At 47.1% G+C, this 18,451-nt stretch overlaps 1 protein-coding gene across 1 annotated transcript in view; it reads right to left on the bottom strand.

The window, feature by feature from the left end:
- Window positions 1-48: 48 nt before the first annotated feature.
- The window catches only part of LOC101795637 (alpha-2-macroglobulin-like protein 1), a 28,274-nt gene continuing 9,871 nt past the window's right edge, over window positions 49-18,451 (bottom strand). Inside the window, exons 13-36 of the mRNA XM_038172945.2 lie at window positions 18,312-18,375; window positions 17,646-17,791; window positions 17,353-17,502; window positions 16,351-16,545; window positions 15,796-15,880; window positions 15,039-15,192; window positions 12,952-13,180; window positions 12,528-12,651; window positions 12,250-12,371; window positions 11,771-11,822; window positions 11,288-11,371; window positions 10,679-10,855; window positions 10,270-10,351; window positions 9,466-9,622; window positions 8,544-8,618; window positions 8,166-8,337; window positions 7,523-7,737; window positions 7,028-7,243; window positions 6,193-6,308; window positions 5,506-5,596; window positions 5,137-5,205; window positions 1,813-1,915; window positions 1,067-1,108; window positions 49-225 (exon numbers count right to left, since the gene is read on the bottom strand). Coding sequence (XP_038028873.2) covers window positions 1,068-1,108; window positions 1,813-1,915; window positions 5,137-5,205; window positions 5,506-5,596; window positions 6,193-6,308; window positions 7,028-7,243; window positions 7,523-7,737; window positions 8,166-8,337; window positions 8,544-8,618; window positions 9,466-9,622; window positions 10,270-10,351; window positions 10,679-10,855; window positions 11,288-11,371; window positions 11,771-11,822; window positions 12,250-12,371; window positions 12,528-12,651; window positions 12,952-13,180; window positions 15,039-15,192; window positions 15,796-15,880; window positions 16,351-16,545; window positions 17,353-17,502; window positions 17,646-17,791; window positions 18,312-18,375 — 2,919 coding nt within the window. The 3' untranslated portion in view covers window positions 49-225; window position 1,067. The remainder of the gene's footprint in view (window positions 226-1,066; window positions 1,109-1,812; window positions 1,916-5,136; window positions 5,206-5,505; window positions 5,597-6,192; window positions 6,309-7,027; window positions 7,244-7,522; window positions 7,738-8,165; window positions 8,338-8,543; window positions 8,619-9,465; window positions 9,623-10,269; window positions 10,352-10,678; window positions 10,856-11,287; window positions 11,372-11,770; window positions 11,823-12,249; window positions 12,372-12,527; window positions 12,652-12,951; window positions 13,181-15,038; window positions 15,193-15,795; window positions 15,881-16,350; window positions 16,546-17,352; window positions 17,503-17,645; window positions 17,792-18,311; window positions 18,376-18,451) is intronic.

Genomic DNA, 18,451 nt, shown 5'->3' with positions numbered 1-18,451 from the left:
TAGTTTGGAAGAAAAACAGTAAACCTGAATGATCACTCAACCAGACACTTCTAGTCTACTGACTTTTAATAAGAAAGCTGGGATAGTCCTAGCCTTTAGGAAACTAATTGCTCAGAAGGTAATTTCAAGTATTTTCTCTTTGTTTCTCATCTCCATGTGGTGGCTGTTAGCAGGGATGACAAAGGACTGATGGACAGAGACTGCAGAGAATGTCTGTTCCTGTTCCTGTGGAGACAAAAAAAAGGACAAAAAAGTCTGTGTTCCAGAAGTATTAAAACTAAACATTGGGAACTCAAGGGCTTTATTTTGTGCCTCGTGACCAAACAAGACTGCCAAGGACAGAGCTCTCTCTGGCTGTCCTACAAGTGCATCTTAGCTGCCTGTACAAAGCCTGCAGCAGCATCTTCACCAAGAATGTGGGGCTTGTGGCAGGCATCCCAGGGCAGGGCTGTGTGTCTCCCACAGGTGACCCATGAAGCAGGTGTTTTTCTCCATGTTGTGGACTGAAGACAAGGAAGCATGGGGATGCAGCAAAGTTTAGAACATGACCAGACACTCAGAGTTCAAGCATTGCCTTTGCCCAGCCTGGAAGCGGGATGGGACAGGTATCCATTCCCTGGCACAGCTCAGAAGGCTGCAGAAGGCTTGGCATTGAAAAGAAGTCAGGCCTTGCAGTAAAGCTGACACAGCATGTTGCATGGACAGGTCTGGAGGGTTGCAGAATTGCAGGACAAATAACACAAATAGGAACTGTGTTAAGTATACTCAATACAAAATGCCAGGACTGGTGGTAAGACTCGGGACAGTCAACCCTTGTTTTACGAAACATGCCTTCAGCTCTATTAAGAGCTGGTCACCTCAAATTTTCCACTTCAAATTCAATTCTCCCTTTCCTCAGTTTAACCACTGGGACACAGGAATTCACCCTTAACCTCGCTAATTGTTCCCTACCCTCAGTGTGTGGTGTCGAAAGTTTCTTGACCAAGAGCCCTTGCCTGCATCCCCCTCCCTCTCCAAACTCTTCAGAACTGTGCCTGTGAAGACAAAACAGGTGTCCAGCCCTCACCTCATGTGCAGGGAGCATTGTAGCTGATCACCGTTGTTTCTTCTGAAAGAGGAGAGGAAAACGTACTAGTGAGATACACTTTCCAAAAACTCCCTAAAGCAACCCAGCATTATGCCTCTGTTTCTAGAAGAGGTGTCCCCTTAGCTTACAGCCCACGTCTCCCCTCTGCTTTGACACATGGAACCACTTGCATGTAGCAAAGATTCGGTGCTGCAGCTAGCTTGGATTCACCCAGGCTACGGGGTTGGTGAGCTGTTGAAGCCTTAAGTTCCAAACAGGTCAGTTATCGTTATGGACTCCCCACTTTCTGAAGTAATAACAATCATAGACACATTTCCAGCTTTTCCTCCTGCTAAAGATCTCAGGGAACAAATTATTACTGTCATTCTTCCAAGCCATCCCCTCACCACAGTGACTACAGTCCATTCCCTTGTTGCCTCCCACAAAATGAGTGTACAAAAGCATGGCTCCAAGCTTCTCGCCTGTCTCTTGTTGGAAGAGACATTAAGTGGAGCCACATGCCAACTTCAGGTTTGCAAGTTCTGAGTCCAGAGAAAGAAAAATCCACTGTTTTGAAGCCCAAGAGGGTAAGTCCACCACTAGAGAGTTTCTAAGGGGCGGTTAAATAAACATGCTAGGGATGGTATTGTCATAGACCAGAAAGCCTAATTTCAGAAAGACAGCTTCAGAAAGTTCCTCCCAGTGGGACATTTCTGTGATTTCTGCAGTACAGCATCTAAGCTCACCTGGCATGTAGTAATCATAAACCTTGATATTAGCCGGCTTATGGTCTTTCACTGGCATGTCCTGCTGCATCAGCAAAGTGTAGGCATGAGGCTGTCGAGTCAGCTAAGACCAAGAGATGCACAGATTACAGCCAGAACCAAAGTCGTGTAAGACAATCCCTTCCACCTGCTCTCACCCAGGCTGCTGTGGAGACCTCACCACTGCAGCAGATCTGCTCTGCCTTCTAGTCCATCTCAAAAAAAACCCTTTTACTTCACATTCTGTGGCCATCTCCCATTTTGTGTCTCCAAAATTTACTCAATTCATGAAAGGCATCAAGTCCACAGAGTCAATGTGCATTCAGTATATAAATACAGAGTTGGCATTCCCAACCAATCCCACATTCCCATCCAGCTCTTCTCCTTCATGTATTTTGCCACAGTGGCTACTTGCTTATATGAAGTCCTATTGCATCAGCTCTTATTCTGTAGCCTCACACAACTCTCACCATGAAGCAGCCACATCCAAGCTGTGGATTAACATCTGTTGGATGATGGTAGTTACACAAGATGTTGATGGTCAGTTCCATCTTGTGCTACCAGGCAGCTGGAGCTGAAATCTTTCTCTGCCCTGTGCTGTACGTGTAACAAAAGCAGTCCTCCTGCAAGTCTAATGCATTACAATAACCAGCTTTCTATGAGGATAACTTGGTTAGGCTGAATGACAGCTTGATATAAAGAATCACAGAACAGTAGAAGTGCTCCTTGGAAATTCAGAATTTTAAATTCATGCCAGCTCGTGTTTCTTTTGCTATATATATCACAGAATCACAGAATCACAGAATTTCTAGGTTGGAAGAGACCTCAAGATTATCGAGTCCAACCTCTTACCTAACACTAACAGTCCCCACTAAACCATATCCCTAAGTTCTACATCTAAACGTCTTTTGAAGACTTCCAGGGATGGTGACTCCACCACCTCCCTGGGCAGCCTGTTCCAATGCCTCACAACCCTTTCAGTAAAAAAGCTCTTCCTAACATCTAACCTAAAACTCCCCTGGCGCAACTTTAGCCCGTTCCCCCTCGTCCTGTCACCAGGCACGTGGGAGAACAGGCCAACCCTCACCTCTCTACAGCCTCCTTTAAGGTATCTGTAGAGAGCAATAAGGTCGCCCCTGAGCCTCCTCTTCTCCAGGCTGAACAAGCCCAGCTCCCTCAGCCGTTCCTCGTAGGACTTGTTCTCCAGGCCCCTCACCAGCTTCGTCGCCCTTCTTTGGACCCACTCAAGCACCTCGATGTCCTTCTTGTAGCGAGGGGCCCAAAACTGAACACAGTACTCGAGGTGCGGCCTCACCAGAGCCGAGTACAGGGGGACGATCACCTCCCTAGCCCTGCTGGTCACACTGTTTCTGATACAAGCCAGGATGCCGTTGGCCTTCTTGGTCACCTGAGCACACTGCTGGCTCATATTCAGCCGACTGTCCACCATCACTCCCAGGTCCTTCTCTGCCTGGCAGCTCTCCAACCACTCATCTCCCAGCCTGTAGCTCTGCTTGGGGTTATTGCGCCCCAGGTGCAGGACCCGGCACTTGGCCTTGTTAAACTTCATGCAGTTGACCTCAGCCCATCTGTGCAGCCTATCCAGATCCTCCTGCAGAGCCTTCCTACCCTCGAGCAGATCGACACACGCACCTAACTTGGTGTCATCTGCAAACTTACTGAGGGTGCACTCAATGCCCTCGTCCAGATCATTGATGAAGATGTTGAAGAGGACCGGCCCCAGCACCGAGCCCTGGGGGACGCCACTAGTGACTGGCCTCCAACTGGACTTGACTCCATTTACCACGACTCTTTGGGCCCGGCTATCCAGCCAGTTTTTAACCCAACGAAGCGTGCGCCAGTCCAAGCCAAGAGCAGCCAGTTTCTTGAGGAGAATGCTGTGGGAGACGGTGTCAAAAGCCTTGCTGAAGTCAAGGTAGACCACATCCACAGCCTTTCCCTCGTCCACCCAGTGCGTCACTTTGTCATAGAAGGAGATCAGGTTCGTCAAGCAGGATCTGCCTTCCATAAACCCATGCTGACTGGGCCTGATTGCCTGCTTGCCCTTCAAGTGCCGCATGATGACTCCCAAGAGGATCTGCTCCATGAGCTTCCCTGGCACTGAGGGCAAACTGACCGGCCTGTAGTTCCCCGGGTCTGCCCTCCGGCCCTTCTTGTAGATGGGCGTCACATTTGCTAGCCGCCAGTCAGCTGGGACCTCACCCGATAGCCAGGACTGCTGATAAATGATGGATAGTGGTTTGGCCAGCACCTCTGCCAGTTCTCTCAGTACCCTTGGGTGGATCCCATCCGGCCCCATCGACTTGTGCACATTCAAGTGCCGTAGCAGGTCACCAACCAGTTCTTCGTGGATGGTGAGGGCCACATCCTGCTCCCCATCCCCTTCCACCAGCTCAGGGTACTGGGTATCCAGAGAACAACCGGTATTGCCGCTAAAGACTGAGGCAAAGAAGGCATTGAGCACCTCCACCTTTTCCTCATCTCTTGTAACTAAGTTTCCCCCCGCATCCAGTAAAGGATGGAGATTCTCCTTAGTCCTCCTTTTTGTGTTGATGTATTTATAAAAGCGTTTTTTGTTATCTTTAACGGCAGTAGCCAGATTGAGCTCCAGATGAGCTTTGGCCTTCCTAATTTTGTCCCTGCACAGCCTCGCTACATCCTTATAGTCCTCCCTAGTGGCCTGCCCAATTTTCCAAAGATTATAAACCCTCTTTTTTCTCCTAAGCTCAAGCCACAGTTCTCTGTTCAGCCAGGCTGGTCTGGCTATATGTCTACATACAGCCAGAGAAAACCTGGAGTGGTCGATAATCTGTTGATTAATGAGGCTGTGGAGTGAGCACTGCAGCTCACACAACCACCTGGTTTAATTTTGGGTGATCTTGGCAAACTCCATGTGCAATCCAGGATGTGCCCTACTAAATTCAAGCCACTTAAGGGCTTTCTAAGAATTCAGACTGGCTTGAATTTACTGGGTGGATACTCCTACCTCTCCAGTCCTGATCAGACACTGTATATGGACTTTCAGCAGTCTCTGAACAGTGCCAGCGGATGTAGTCTTACCATCAGTTAGCTGCATTTCACTTAAGTGGCCCCATATACAGTCTCTAAAGCTGAAATACTGCAGGCTGACACACATACTTCTCCAGGTTAGCAAATGTGGCTGGTACGCAGAACAGCAGTTCTCAATACTTAATATAATAATAGAGCCAAAATGCATGAGTAAGCTAAAAGCTATCTGCCAGCCCACAGTCCTCTTAATGATGACATTAATCTAAATTCACTCACTTCCTCCAGGTAAAGAACGACTCGGTCAGCTTCACTTTCAACTTTCTTCACTAAGGGCATTTTCTTTAGCTGAAAAAAAAAAAGTCAGAAAAACTCTATCAGGAAGCAGAAATATTCAGGGATATTTGACCTTAGCATGGGTAAAATGTTCATATGGCTAAGAAAGTGCTTGGGGTAGGAAAAGGCAGTAGGAAGAAAAGGTGAAGATCACTGTGTGGCTTGGAAGAGACTCTGGGTGTAAAGATTTACTAGAAGGAAAAGAACAATGTTTCTCTGCCCACAGAAATGATGATGGTTCTGCATAGAAACCTGCACAACGCACATCTGCCACCACTCCCATCCCAGCTGGACACAAACTTGTGGTCTCACCTCATCCAGTGAATCTGCCACGGGGCTGTATCCAGACAGCAGCTCCACTTGGATCAGGACCATGTTGGTGGACACACGGTTCCCTGTGTAGCTGCAGCAGGAACCCAGGGGACAGCACTAATGTTACTTTCTGAGCCATGATCTCCACAGATACTCCTGCTTCTGCACTATGATAAATTTTTGTGTTTCCCCTGATTTATCTTTTAATTATGCTCAGCCTAGGAGAATTTTATTCCTTTGAGGGCTTATGGAGTTTCCTTCTCTAGTCAGGGCAGGGAATATCACATCCTCCTCTTGTCCTGTTGGTAGTTTCTGTCCCAAATCAGGAAATGGTAAAGCAGAGGAGAGTGATGTGACAGCTAACCAGGAGGGAGGGAGACTTAGGAAATCCCACAGGACCTTCACAACACTAGTGTTTTGGGACCTAGTCTTAGAAGGAGGTGAGACCCACAGAGCTTGGGAGAATTTGTGATGACTGGCATGATGATGAGATAGGACTACAGCCCAACTCATCCCTCCATGGCCCTGTACCTTCCACCCAGCTGAGGAGTGGCATAGTTAAAAGAACAGGGACATCTTAGCTCTTGGACCTCCTGAATATAGGGGAATCCTGGCTATCAAGAGACTGGTGTAGTGCCAGGAGCCTCTTAGCACAGGGGAGGAGAGGGGAAACTGAGTGTCTCCTACCGAGCGTGAACGGTGACAGGAAACTGCGTGGCGTCGGGTGCTGTGCACTCTGTCTGCACAGACACAGCAAAGGTGAGGTCCTTCCTCGGTGGAGGGATGTGGTACTGCAGAATTGCCTGTCAGGACATAATGAGGCTAGTTGGCAAAAAACAGCAATTTTTTGATGGTGAGTATCCTTGTCTAGTCTTTTGCTGCCATTTTCTGTCTTGCACTGGTGTAAGAGAAAATAATGTGGCAGAAGCAGAGGTGATGCTACTGTGCTGCTCCTGGTGGTGGTCACTGCACTCCTTGGAGCAGAAATACAGCTCTGACTGGGTGGCGATGATCTTGACTTCATTTTGGGAACTGCAGTTTCCTCCCTGCTGGATCCCAGCTACTCCTACCAGTCCCAAATCATAGAATCATCACAGAATCATAGAGTGGCTCAGGTTGGAAGGAACCTCAAAAATCATCTAGTTCCACCCCTACTGCCATAGGCAGAGACACCACCCATTAGATCAGGTTGCTCTGGGCCCCATCTAACCTTGTCTTGAACAACTCCAGAGATAGGGCATCCACAACCTCCCTGGGAAACCTGTTCCAGTGCCTCACCACCCTCTGAGAGAAGAATTTCCTCCTAACCTCTAATTTATATCTCCCCTCTTTTAGCTTAAAACCATTACCCCTTTTCCTGTCATAATCTGACTGAGCAAAGAGTTGCGCTTTTTCTGAAGCCCCACACTCTTGCAAATCACTGCAGCAGGCTGTTTTCAGTCTTCACTTAACAGCAAGATAGAGGGCCCCAGCTTCCATGTTTTTTCCCCAGACAGACCTTTTGTCCCAGGACTGGTATTACCTGCAGGAAAAGGCACCCATGGCCCTGTACATGCACTGTATAATCTCTGGGAATGGCAGGCAGCTCCACTGTCTGCAGCAGGAGGCGATTGGTATTGTCTACTCGGATGTTTTTACTGAAGCCCTCAGAGGAGAGAGAAACCTGAAGATCAGGGCCATCCTTGCTGAAGGTCTTGGTTGCATACAAGGCTAGGGCTTCCAAGGCAACCACGGTGTCCTGATGGAAAAGATGCATAGTTGGCAAAAGAGAATCCTTGTTTCCTGTGCATCCCAGTCCTTAGCTTTTCCCTCCCTGGTTGAGATTTCCCCTTGGACTTTTAGCACAGGATTAACTCAGAGCAATACAAATATTTACCCCTCATCAACACCCAGGAGCTTGTAAATCCATACGTTTTTTAAAATCTTTTTTTTTAAAAAAACTTTTTTTTTTTTTTTTTTTAATACAAAACCACAGCTGACAGCAGGTTCTTTACTGCCAATGGCCCCAGGGGATTACCTGGGTTGAAGCAAAGCCTCCATAAGGGTTTTGCTGCTTGATGAGCCATGACACAATCTGGGATGCCTTTCTGATTTCATCTGAAGACAAGCTTGACTTTGAAATGTGAGCCATGAGGATACTAGATGTCAATTCCACATCAACAGATGGAGCCCGATACCAATGTAGGGAATCTTCTTCCTGTTTGGACTGTTGACTCCAGAATATTTGGGCATCTAGAGGTGGAGTGTAGGAAGACTTATTGAACCTGTAGCTGTATCTAATGACCTTGGAGTTCCTAGGCACTGAGTAAAGACATGAACTGGGACAAGATATGGGTACATCTTTTCCTATTTGTCCTCCACATCCTGCTTTTGCCAATAAAAAACAGACCTGCAGGCTGGGGAGGAGCTCTGCAATATCTATGACACTCCCCTTGTTTGGATGACTGGGAGATCAGGACTGTGATATCACCCACAGAGCAAGTTTGTCTCACAGTATGGATATAGCCTGTGGCAAACAGAGGCTATCCAAGCTTTGGGCTCTCCCCAGAGCTCTGCCAGTGTTCCCCCCCTCCTGCCCCACATTCTCTTGGTGATTCAGCCCTGAGTTCTCCACACAGTCCTGCCAACACCCCTCTCGCCTGTCCTGCAGTCTCTGGTACCTGATCTTATGGCTGCCTTATCCAGTCTTTTGAGGATTTTCTGCTTCAGTGCCTTATCACCTGCTACTGCAAAGGCATTTGCAGCTAGTGCCAGGCTGTAGAGGTTGGAACTGCTGCTGTCAGCATTGACCAGGTCCGTTATGCATTTCAGAGCTTTCTGCACAGCTGGGTCCTAGGATGCAAGTAAAAGCACACCAATTGATAGCAGGGTGTATGGGGAGGGAATGCAGCCTTGATGTGTGCAGGGGAGGGTGGAAATAGGGACAGGACACACAGGGAGGAAACACTCCTGCACTCCTGTGTGAACAAAAGCAGGGTGCCATTATACTGTCTGCAGCACGGCTGCACACACAGCGTGTCCCTGCTGCTGTTACTCACAGAGCGTGGTGTCCCAGCGTGTATGAGAGCTGTGATGATGGCAGAGCTCAGCCCCAGTCCTTCCTCCACTGCACCCTGCAGCCACCACAAAACAGAAGAGGAGAGATGCCATGAGAAAAGAGCAGATTTCTGCCCACTGAGTGAACTCCAAGCCAGCAGAGACAACAGCGCTGGTCCCATTCCTTAGCTAAAGAAGTGCCACAGCTGGTACCTATTCTAGCAGGTCCCATTTCCCAAAAACAGCACTTCAAGCTCCTCTGTGTAGCTTATCACCCTCTGCTGAACACAGAACACATTCCCTTTTCCCTTTCCCCTTCCCTGCAAAGGATTTGCAGCAGCAGATTTCAGCACCAGGGGAAAGTGATATTCCCACAACCCAGCTGCACAGTAGCACCTCAGCTGAGTGCCTGAACGAGCGGCAAGGGTGTGGAGGACCAAAATAAAACATAGCTTTTGCAAGGGGAAATGAAAGGTACCACCCTCTTCACTTGGAGGAGTAATTATCTGAGGTCCGGTGCATTGAACTGCTGCAGGCTCTGCTTTGGTGGTGCTGTGTGTGTGTGTCTGTGCATGTACAAGTGCTGTGTTTCTGACTGAGTAAGGCACATCCCTGGTAAGGTGAGTCTTACATGGGTGGCTGCGATTAATCACCATTTACTCCGTTTCTGACTCTCTCTGTACAGGGAGAAACTCAGACTGAAGGATGAAACAGCAGTTCAGCAATGGGAAAGGAAGCTGTTTACCAAGGGAATAACAAAAATGCAACCATGACTAAGCACAGCCCTGACTGTCACTCAAGGGTGACCTTGAGCACATCAGAGCCACCCTCCTGCAGCAGGGTTCATTTGTTTTTGGCACCCACATTGGGCCAGAAAGTGAAGCAGCCCTGAGGTATCCAATAAACAACCAGAGTATGTCATACCATCAGGCCATTGTTGAAGAGTTTCCCCACACTCTTGAAACAGCCAGATGGATTCTGACTTTTAATCAGGGCACTGGCAGCATCCTTTATGTTCTGCTCATCTATATGGATGAAGTCCTGGGCTTGGCTGAATGTCTTGAGGACAAGGGCAGTCAGCCTAGAGCCAAGGAAGGGTGAAGAAAATCAGACTGAATTAGTTACTGACATCCATCTCCAGAAGGAGACAAAAGTCTCTGTGTTTTCTGTTATCTCATCCCTGGAGAAATGCCAGCATGTCAGAGCCTCTGAGCAGACTGAGAACTCAAACAATGCACATGAGATAGATGCTATTGAAACTCAAGCTCAGATTCACCCATTTGCAGAAAGAGGATGTCTGAGATAGAAAATTCACTGACAGTTCAGTGCTCCCCTGGACCTCTTCCAATTCCAACACAGTCCACATCTGTGATTTAAACCCACGAGGGCTGATATTTGGTAAGTATAAAGGCTGCTCACTCAACCCCTTTCCCAAATCCCCTCTGGGAACAAAGCACACTGGAAAAGCTGGGAAGAAGAAGGCTTTGCAGCCAAGTTTTCAAAAGCAGGCTTGTTTGGGGTGTCCAAACACAAACGGTCAAACAGCAGTACCTCAGGTCAGTTCACTGTCTCGTGGTGCTCTTCCAAAAACCCTCAGAAGTGGTGTCCATATGAAATACCTGCACATCTCCAGAAACCCTTATGTTCCCCAGGCCAAAATCCAGGACAGCTTGAGCCTGACCAGGTCAGGCTGTTGTTCCTCAACTCTGTCTGGACATCCGTGCTTACCATGTGTTCCCTGGCTCGCTTCCTTCCCCAAAGGCACTATATGAGCCATCTGCGTGTTTATATAGAAGCTGCCGTTGGTATCCTGCAGGAAGAGAGTGGAAGTAGTGAAAATTTTCTGTGTCTGGCATGTTCTCAAGGTGACAATCTGCCCTGACAATAAGTTTGCAGATCATTATAGAAAGCATTGTCTCAGAGGAACTCAGCAAAGAGCTTTTAAAGGTGTCTTGAACCCTTTGTTTAGCTGAGACACGGCAGCCTGATTCACAACACTGTAATTCCCATGGCATCACATGAATGACGCTGTACCAATCCTTTTCAGCATCACCTTTCTCCTGAGGTCCCCACTGTACAACCTAGTGTAATGAACATCACCAGCTTGATAACCCAGCATGAGCAGAAATACACTCACCACTTTCCAGATAGCCAATTGCCTTCTGTTTGATTTCCGGAGTCAGTTGTCCTGTCTCTTGAAGGTATCGTGTGATAAAGACATTGGGGGCAAAATGAACCATGTTCTGCTCACCACAACCACTGGACATCTGGAGGAGCTCATCTATGTTGTCCAGTGCTGTCCCCAAAATGTCACCTGTACAACAGAATCACAGCTTTGGCAGCTTTACATATTCTGGCATATAAAAAAATCTGTGCTCACTGATTCTCCAGATAACCTGCTAAAAGTGGGCTCAGTTCACCTCTGTTCACACTAAGGTGACTTTAATGTCTACAGGGCTCTGGCCATGCAGAGCTATATGATCAAAGGTGCAGCCCTGTAATAATAGCAATATGGTACTCATCTATGTCTCTTGGCTTGGCGAAATTACAAGCCCATCTAGCCCAGTGTCACTTGTATAAGAGAGATCAGGACTGGATGACTCTCTGGAAGAATCGGGACCCAATATTACACCTCCCTGTACACATTTCCTCTTGTTACGCCGCTACAGAAGTTACAGAAGCAGCACTAGAAGAAAAGAATCCTGCAGGAAAAACTCTTACTTTCTAAGTCCCCTCTGGATCTCACCTAAGAAAGAGATGTGGGCTCTCTCTGTCCCGAGGACCATGTTCTCTGGCAAAGTGAAAGTGATTGTCTCTGAAGCTGAAGTTCCTGCAAACGGCAAAAGCATCAGCATAGCAACAGGCAGGAGGGAGAGTGCAGAGCCTCAGGCATCCGCAGGAGATGGTGTAAAAAAGGCTGGAATCACCTCATCTGTACTGAAGTCAGCCTTGAAAAGAGAGGGTGACACAAAGATCAGGCCACCCACTGATGTGTGACTCTGTCATGTGGCAGCTTTGTGCTGCCAAGAGCTTGTGCTACTGAGTAAAGCTGAATGGCTTTGCCTCTCCATAAAAGTTCCAAAATCCCCGACTTGCCCCTCTCCATGCTCTTCTAGATGCTCCTGGATTTGTTCACAGACCACCCTGCTTCTGTTTGGTCTCCATGGTTCTCACACACGTACTGCCCCAGTTCTAAGCTGGTCCCTATCTCTCTGGTATCTGCACCTACCTTTAGGGCACAGGAGCGAGGTGTGGGTCTTTTCCTCCAGCAGCCCCTCTGCCTGGTGGGGAAAAGGCTAGTCAGTGCAGAAGAAGGAGCAATAATTGAGATATCAGCTGCACAGCACCCCACCTTCCTGCAAGATTTCCATCCTCATGGGCTTTGCAAAGGGCTTTAAAAAGACAGCAGGGATATGCATGTTGCTGGTGAAGGTTTGCTGGGAAGCAGGTTTCTTAGCTGCTGCATGGCCTCTGACTACATTGCCTTGCTAGCAATCAGTTCTGATGTCTCTGTCCTACCAAGCATATCCAGACTGGTGGTATTCAGCTCTCAACCCTACACAACCTACCGTAAGAACCTCTCCTTGATTAGCCTCATTGGGAAATGTGCCAACAGACAAGCGGGGTTTCCCTTCCTAGACCCACCCCACCAGGCTGTATTGAGTCTGACCCAGTTCTGATCCCACCAGGAACCTGAAGCACACTGACCTTCACCAGCAGGTGTTTAACCACTGTGTCCTTCCCTCCAGACTCTGGCACAACAGCTGTACTCTCAGTGCACACATCTTTCTGATCAATCACCTCCGCAGTGACGGTGAAATTCACCTTCCCTAGAGAACAAAAGTTTAAGGTGGCACATCAGTGCCTACATTTCAGTTTGTTCAGCCTAAGGCTGCTCATTTATGGTTCCCATAACAGGTCACTCTCCCTTCCAGACCAGTCCCATTCCTGCTTGAGACCCTGCCCCTCCCTTGTCCTCCTCTTACCTAGCTTAGTAGCTTTCACATCCCAGAAAAATGTCTTTGCTGAATCGGGACACAGACAAACGGTGAACCTGACATTTGCATGCACAAATTCAAAATCACTGGAGTTCATTAGGCTAAGCTGGAGCTAGAGGTGAAACGAAAGGGAATTCAGGTTACAGAACTGCTATTTTAAGCTCCTTGATCCAAATGTCATTTAGACCCAGGGTGAGTTTGATAATGGCCCTGTTGCAATACCTGTGGGCCACCAACAGCCCACGGGCATCACAACCCTACAGTGTTGAGATTATCGGGAAGGAAAACCTGGACAGAGATAGAGGTGTGTGGAGATTTCTGAAGAGATGATTTCTGAAGAGGGCCTCAGTCACTAAAGTATGGTTACCACACATTCCCTTGCCCAACACCGATTCTGGAGGGAGCCACTCACCACCATGCACTGCTTCAGGTAATTGAAAACTTTGACAGTCAGGGGAAATGACTCTCCCCGGAAGATGGAGTAGGGCAAGATGGGTTCCACAAAGAAGGGCTTGAAGCTTCGCAGGCTGGTGGTCTCTGAGATTCCCAACCCATGGGTCTCTGATGTGCAGAAAGTCATGGCACTCCAGTCTGTGATACTATCAGGTACTGTGACAGATAACTCAGCAGATCCTGAATCACTGAGGAGAAAACAGAGCAGAAGAAGTAAGCCCTATCCCTGTAAAGACTTGTCTTATGGTGTTTGGGAAGATTTCTAGGCATCTGTGGGAGGAGAAGGGTTGGAAGAACACGTTTTGATGTGACAGTACTCACAGAGAAAAGATTCCTGTTGTTGATTTTAAATCACAGCCTTAACCTGAATAATAGTAATAGTAATAGCAATGGTAATAGTAATAGCAATAGTAGTAATAGTGTTCACTCTATTAAAAAATAACCATGCCCACAGTTGTCACATTTGGTTGCCATATGAAGAGGTGGTACATTTTAATACTGTTTGGGCTGTTGTGGTCAACAGAGGTTAGAGAGGAAATTACAGAAATGTAACACCTATGAAATACAACCAACTTGTTCATGAGGAAGGCAGCTGGGGGAAAAGGCAATACTACAAATATTTTTCAGATGTATTATTGAATTAGGGACTCATCTGAGCAGGGATATAGAGAAGTGAGAGGAAGAATGGGGTTGCGGAGTCCCATACCTATTTCCCCTGTAATGCCAAGAATGAGCTGTGACTAGACCCAAACTCCCAACCACAGGTCAGCAGTCATCATTAAAAGATCCACTTACAGACCCACATACACAAAACAGAAGATGGTCCCTGCTCTGAACTGTGATTAATCCAGCCAGATGAGATGGAGTGGTAAAGATCCTATTTTACAGATGGAGAACGTTGGCGCATGGCAAAATCAAGAAAGCTGAGATGACAAACAGTGTGAATAAGGGTAAAGCAGTGAACTTGAGTCCAGAAAGGCCTTTGACACAGTCTCCCATAGTACCCTTGTAGCAACAGTAGTGATGTGTGCACCAGATAAGTGGATCATAAGTTGGGCAGAAAACTCACTTGACCATCGCAGTCAAAGGATGGTGAACAGTGATACAAAATTCAACTGGTGACTGTTTGCCTGTGGCATCCCTCAAGGATTTATACTGGGACCAACACTGCTTAATGGCTTTATTAATGGTCTGGATAATAGGATAAAGGACATCCTCAGCTGGGCATCCTGGTGCATGAAAAATTGAGTGTGAGTCATCTCATTTGCCCTTACAGCAATGAAGGTCATCTACCTCTGGACTATATTAAGAAGACTGCAGTTACTGGGGGGAAGTTATTTTTACCCTATATTTCTCACTTGTGGGGCCACATCTGGCGTACTGTGTCCCGTTTTTGTCCTATGGTATAATAAAGACTGATATACTTGCATGAGTACAGCGAAGGGCTATCAAGATGATGAAGGAGCTGGGACATTTGATGTAAAATAGGAGGTTGAAAGAACCAGGGGGTTCAGTATTTAAAGGTAAAGGCTATGGTAAAATCACACTGCTTTCTACAGCTACCTAATGCAAAGGTGTAGAGACAATGGAGCCAATCTCTTCTGAGGTGCATATTGATACAATGAGAGGTAACAAACACAAACAGGAACATGGAAAATTCTGACTTGAGACAAGAAAAAATATGCCATGAGAACAGTCAAACACCAGAACAGATGCCCAAGGAGTTTGTGTCTCCATCCCTGGAGACACTCAGAACTTGACTACAGCAACCTGATCTAAAACCTCATCTGCCTTGCACAGGATGATGAGCTCCAGACCTCAGGAGGCCCCTTCCATCCTATAGGAGCCTGTGATTTTAAGTTCCCCAGGGTCATGTGGAAAATCTCAAGATCCAGGAACTGTGCAGAACTCCTTATCCAGTTCTTCACACTCCCCTTTTCTTTATGGGCATGGAAGCTGGTAATGCCTTGTCTCTGCTCCTGCCCATTCTCTGTCTGCTGTGGCTGACAAGAAGTCCGTGTGGGGCCACAGCCCACAATTACTCACTTGATGGGGACCAGACTCCAGATGAACGTCTCAGGAAACCAGGCACGTACTGGCCCTGCCTTGCTGCCCAGCTCGATGTGCTCTGACTCAGCATGTTCAACAGCATAATCTAGTTCTAGATCCAAGTCTTCCAAGTCTTCCAGATGGTCATAAGCTATTGGGAATACAAGCATTCATTCAAAGACAGTACTTTGCTGAGATCAGGATACAGTTCAGCTGGGAAAAACCCAGTTCTCCATCCCTCCCTCTCCCACTCTGATCCCCCTTGTCCTCTCCAAGATGCCCTTGACCTACTTCACTACTTCCAGTGGACTACTCAGCACGTGGATTTCAGCATATGCGTGCTCCCCCATGAAGAACTCCACCTGCTCACACTTCTGATCTCTCAGCCTCTGCTGAAAGACTTGGATACTATACTGCCCAGAGCCAATCTTGGCTCATTATCTGGTTTACAGTGAGACCTTTCTTAGTCTTAAAAACATATCTTCCTTTATGGGAGAGTTAGCTTTTCCCCCTTGGCCATACTATCCTCCTGTCTGCCAGAAGCAGATGTACCACTGCAGTCAACCCTCTGCCACTCCAGTGCACTAGACGTGTCAGGACCCTTCCCCTTCCTGTGGTTTTCATCTCATGTGCAACATCCCACTTATCTCTGGAAGCCATTCCCAGTTCCTCAACACACTGCACGTTTAGCTGCCCTTGTACAACCTGTATGTTACCCATGATTTCCAAAGAAGCAGGGTAAATTAAAATGTACACATGTAGTCGTAGAAAGTGGTCTGGGTGCAGCACTCGATTGGAGACTTGATTTTAAGGCTGGTTAAAAACGTTAGACCTGAATTCTGGGGGAAAGAAGGGGAAGAAAAGAAGGCAGATTTCAGTGGAGGGAGTGGTATGTCTGGGGTTTGTCTCTGTCCCCACCTCCCAACATATAAACCACCCTGTGTTGTAACACCTCTGACTGACTTGAAAATTTAAACAGGGAGAATGTGGAGCCACCCTACTCACAAAGCCCAGGTCCAACTTCCTATTTCCTCTGACTCTTCCCTTTCCTTCCAACCACTACAAAGTATGAGGGCCTAGAGTCTTGGATAAGTGGGGAGCCAGCTTCTAGGGATGTGCCTGATCAATGGGAATTTATATAGCCCAGAGCATGGGATGTCAGAAATCTATTACTTCAAAAGCTTGGCAAATTCTGAACATGAAGTTGCTGTGTTTACAGGAAGAACAATCTGTGAAGCTGCTCTGGGCTGATCCAGGATACAAAAGGGCACAGCTCTAGTATTTCAGGGTTTATGGAAATTAAATTTACCCTCAGAAGTCCATAGACATCTGGCTGGGACACCGCATAAGAATAGCTGTTGTACAGAAAGGGTGATGTAGTTGTTGGTGGAAGCGTGGTCTGAGAACTGGTGGTTCCTGAACTCTTGTGGGCAGTACAGTAGTCACTGTAAGAGTCTGTGAGGATACTGGGGTGCTCTTGAGGATAACTGAACATATTGTACACCTGCAGGCAGAGAATGAAAACAGTACGGGTTAGTTTCAGAGGTTGGCAAGATTCTCTGTGATGGACGCAGAGCTTGGATCCTGCCTGCCACAAAAATCCATCCCCAAAGGTTTTCTATCTTCACAGAAAACCTTCGCAAGTTTCAGAAATGTAGAACGAACAGTAACACTATGTACCTAGCTGTGACTCATAGTTTTCACCTGAGAGCTTAATGCAAACAGTAAGGAGGCCAGTAAGAATCCTTAGAAGGCTTCTTTGACTGAGGGCACATCCCGGATTTGCCAAGACAGTGTCAAGATGCAGCTCAAGTGTCCTCAGACATAATGCATCCCAGGCCTAGGTGAGAAATTAGACATTTCCACTGCCAAAGCACCATTTCCAGTCTAGTCTGTGAATGGAAGGATTGTCCAGTTCGTGTGAGCTGGGACAAAGTTATGGAGCCTATCATACACTGGGCATATCTTCTAACGTAACTCTTCTTTTGGAGCGCTGTCATAAGGTGGTTCAGGAGGTGGAAGTCCCTAGACATCTGGTTGCCATTGCTGCAAAGTACACTAAGTTTGGCAAGAATGTGTCATTAGTTTGTACTTGGGCATGTCAGTGGGTTATTCTATTAGATCCATCCACAGAAACCGGTAATTTTGGCTGATGATTGATATTTGCCTTCATTTTTTTCCTCATGAAGCCATGTACCGTCCCCATTTAAATACCTGTTGATATATGCACTGTGCCTGATTACCCAGTGACTGTAATTAGGTATTCAAAAGGCATCTTTCCAATATCAGCAGGGCTCAGCCTTAAACTCACATTAGCCCTGGATAGCTCAGCCTCTGGCCTTAGCAAAAGTACACTCTGGTCTACAGCACGGATGCTACATAGGGAGCGTGGAGCAGCCTGCAAATGGAGATGGACAGCTGATCCTGGAAGAGCCACTGTGTCTGAAAAGCCAAGCTTCACCTGAAATGGAAGAAGAAAAAGGGGCAGAAGACATTGAGCGAGGAGTCTGTGACTACTGGGTTCTGCTGGACATTTGTTGTCAGTTTTTAGTTAATTGGCTACACTCCAGCCTATGACCCCCTTATGTTTTGCGTGTTACTTACGTGGTTCCTGAAGCACTTGGAGACTTTCAGGCTGAAGCTGTCAGCTGCCACTTGACCCTCAGGGAAGGTAGTGTAAACAAAGAGCATAGCCATGGGTGAAATGATGTCAATGGGAAGACTGATCTTGAAAGTACCACTATACTGACCTAAGCAAAGAAGGAGAAACAGCAGTAAAGGGAGAGGCAAGGAGGTCTGTCTGTAAGGATTATGGCAGCAAAATGGTTCCTCTACAACACTTCTGTACAGTTACTTGGATAAAAAGCTATTCTCTCGTGCTTCTGGGGAGGCCACAGCTAGACCAGGCTGTAGGTTAGTGCCATTTTTTAGCACTGATCTTATATCATGAGGGATCTTGCAACACTGCATGCTTGTAAGAGAAATTACTTTCCACTGGAGTGTGGCAAATATATTTCTCTGAGTTTTCTCTTGGAGGGCTCTGATAATCCCTGGTTGGCAGCTAACTTCTGACAGTTTCTTCATTTGATCAGAAAAAAAAAAAAAAAAAAGGAAACTAGAAGGCAGAAGAGAGATAGCATATTTGCCATTCCACTTGAATTATTTTTTCTAGCTTTGTTGTTTCCTGTTGGTCTCAGATCTCTCTGTCCTTCCCCATGTAGGTTTTTCTGTTGGGTCTTTAATCTGTTCTCGGTATTTAGACACTCTTACCTACTTGTGGATCAAGAAGTACTCTTGTTTGGCCATGATGCACAAGGGATCCTCTGGCCAAAACCTAAAAGGGAATGAACAGAGCAGTGGGCTGATCTGGGCCAGCAAAGGGCCCTGTGCCAACACAAACCCATTGCAAA

This window comes from Anas platyrhynchos, chromosome 1 (genome assembly GCF_047663525.1).
Source record: "Anas platyrhynchos isolate ZD024472 breed Pekin duck chromosome 1, IASCAAS_PekinDuck_T2T, whole genome shotgun sequence".
Classification (NCBI taxonomy): Eukaryota; Metazoa; Chordata; class Aves; order Anseriformes; family Anatidae; genus Anas; species Anas platyrhynchos.
Note: the sequence above shows the minus strand (reverse complement) of the source record. Positions and strands in the feature narration are given on the sequence as shown.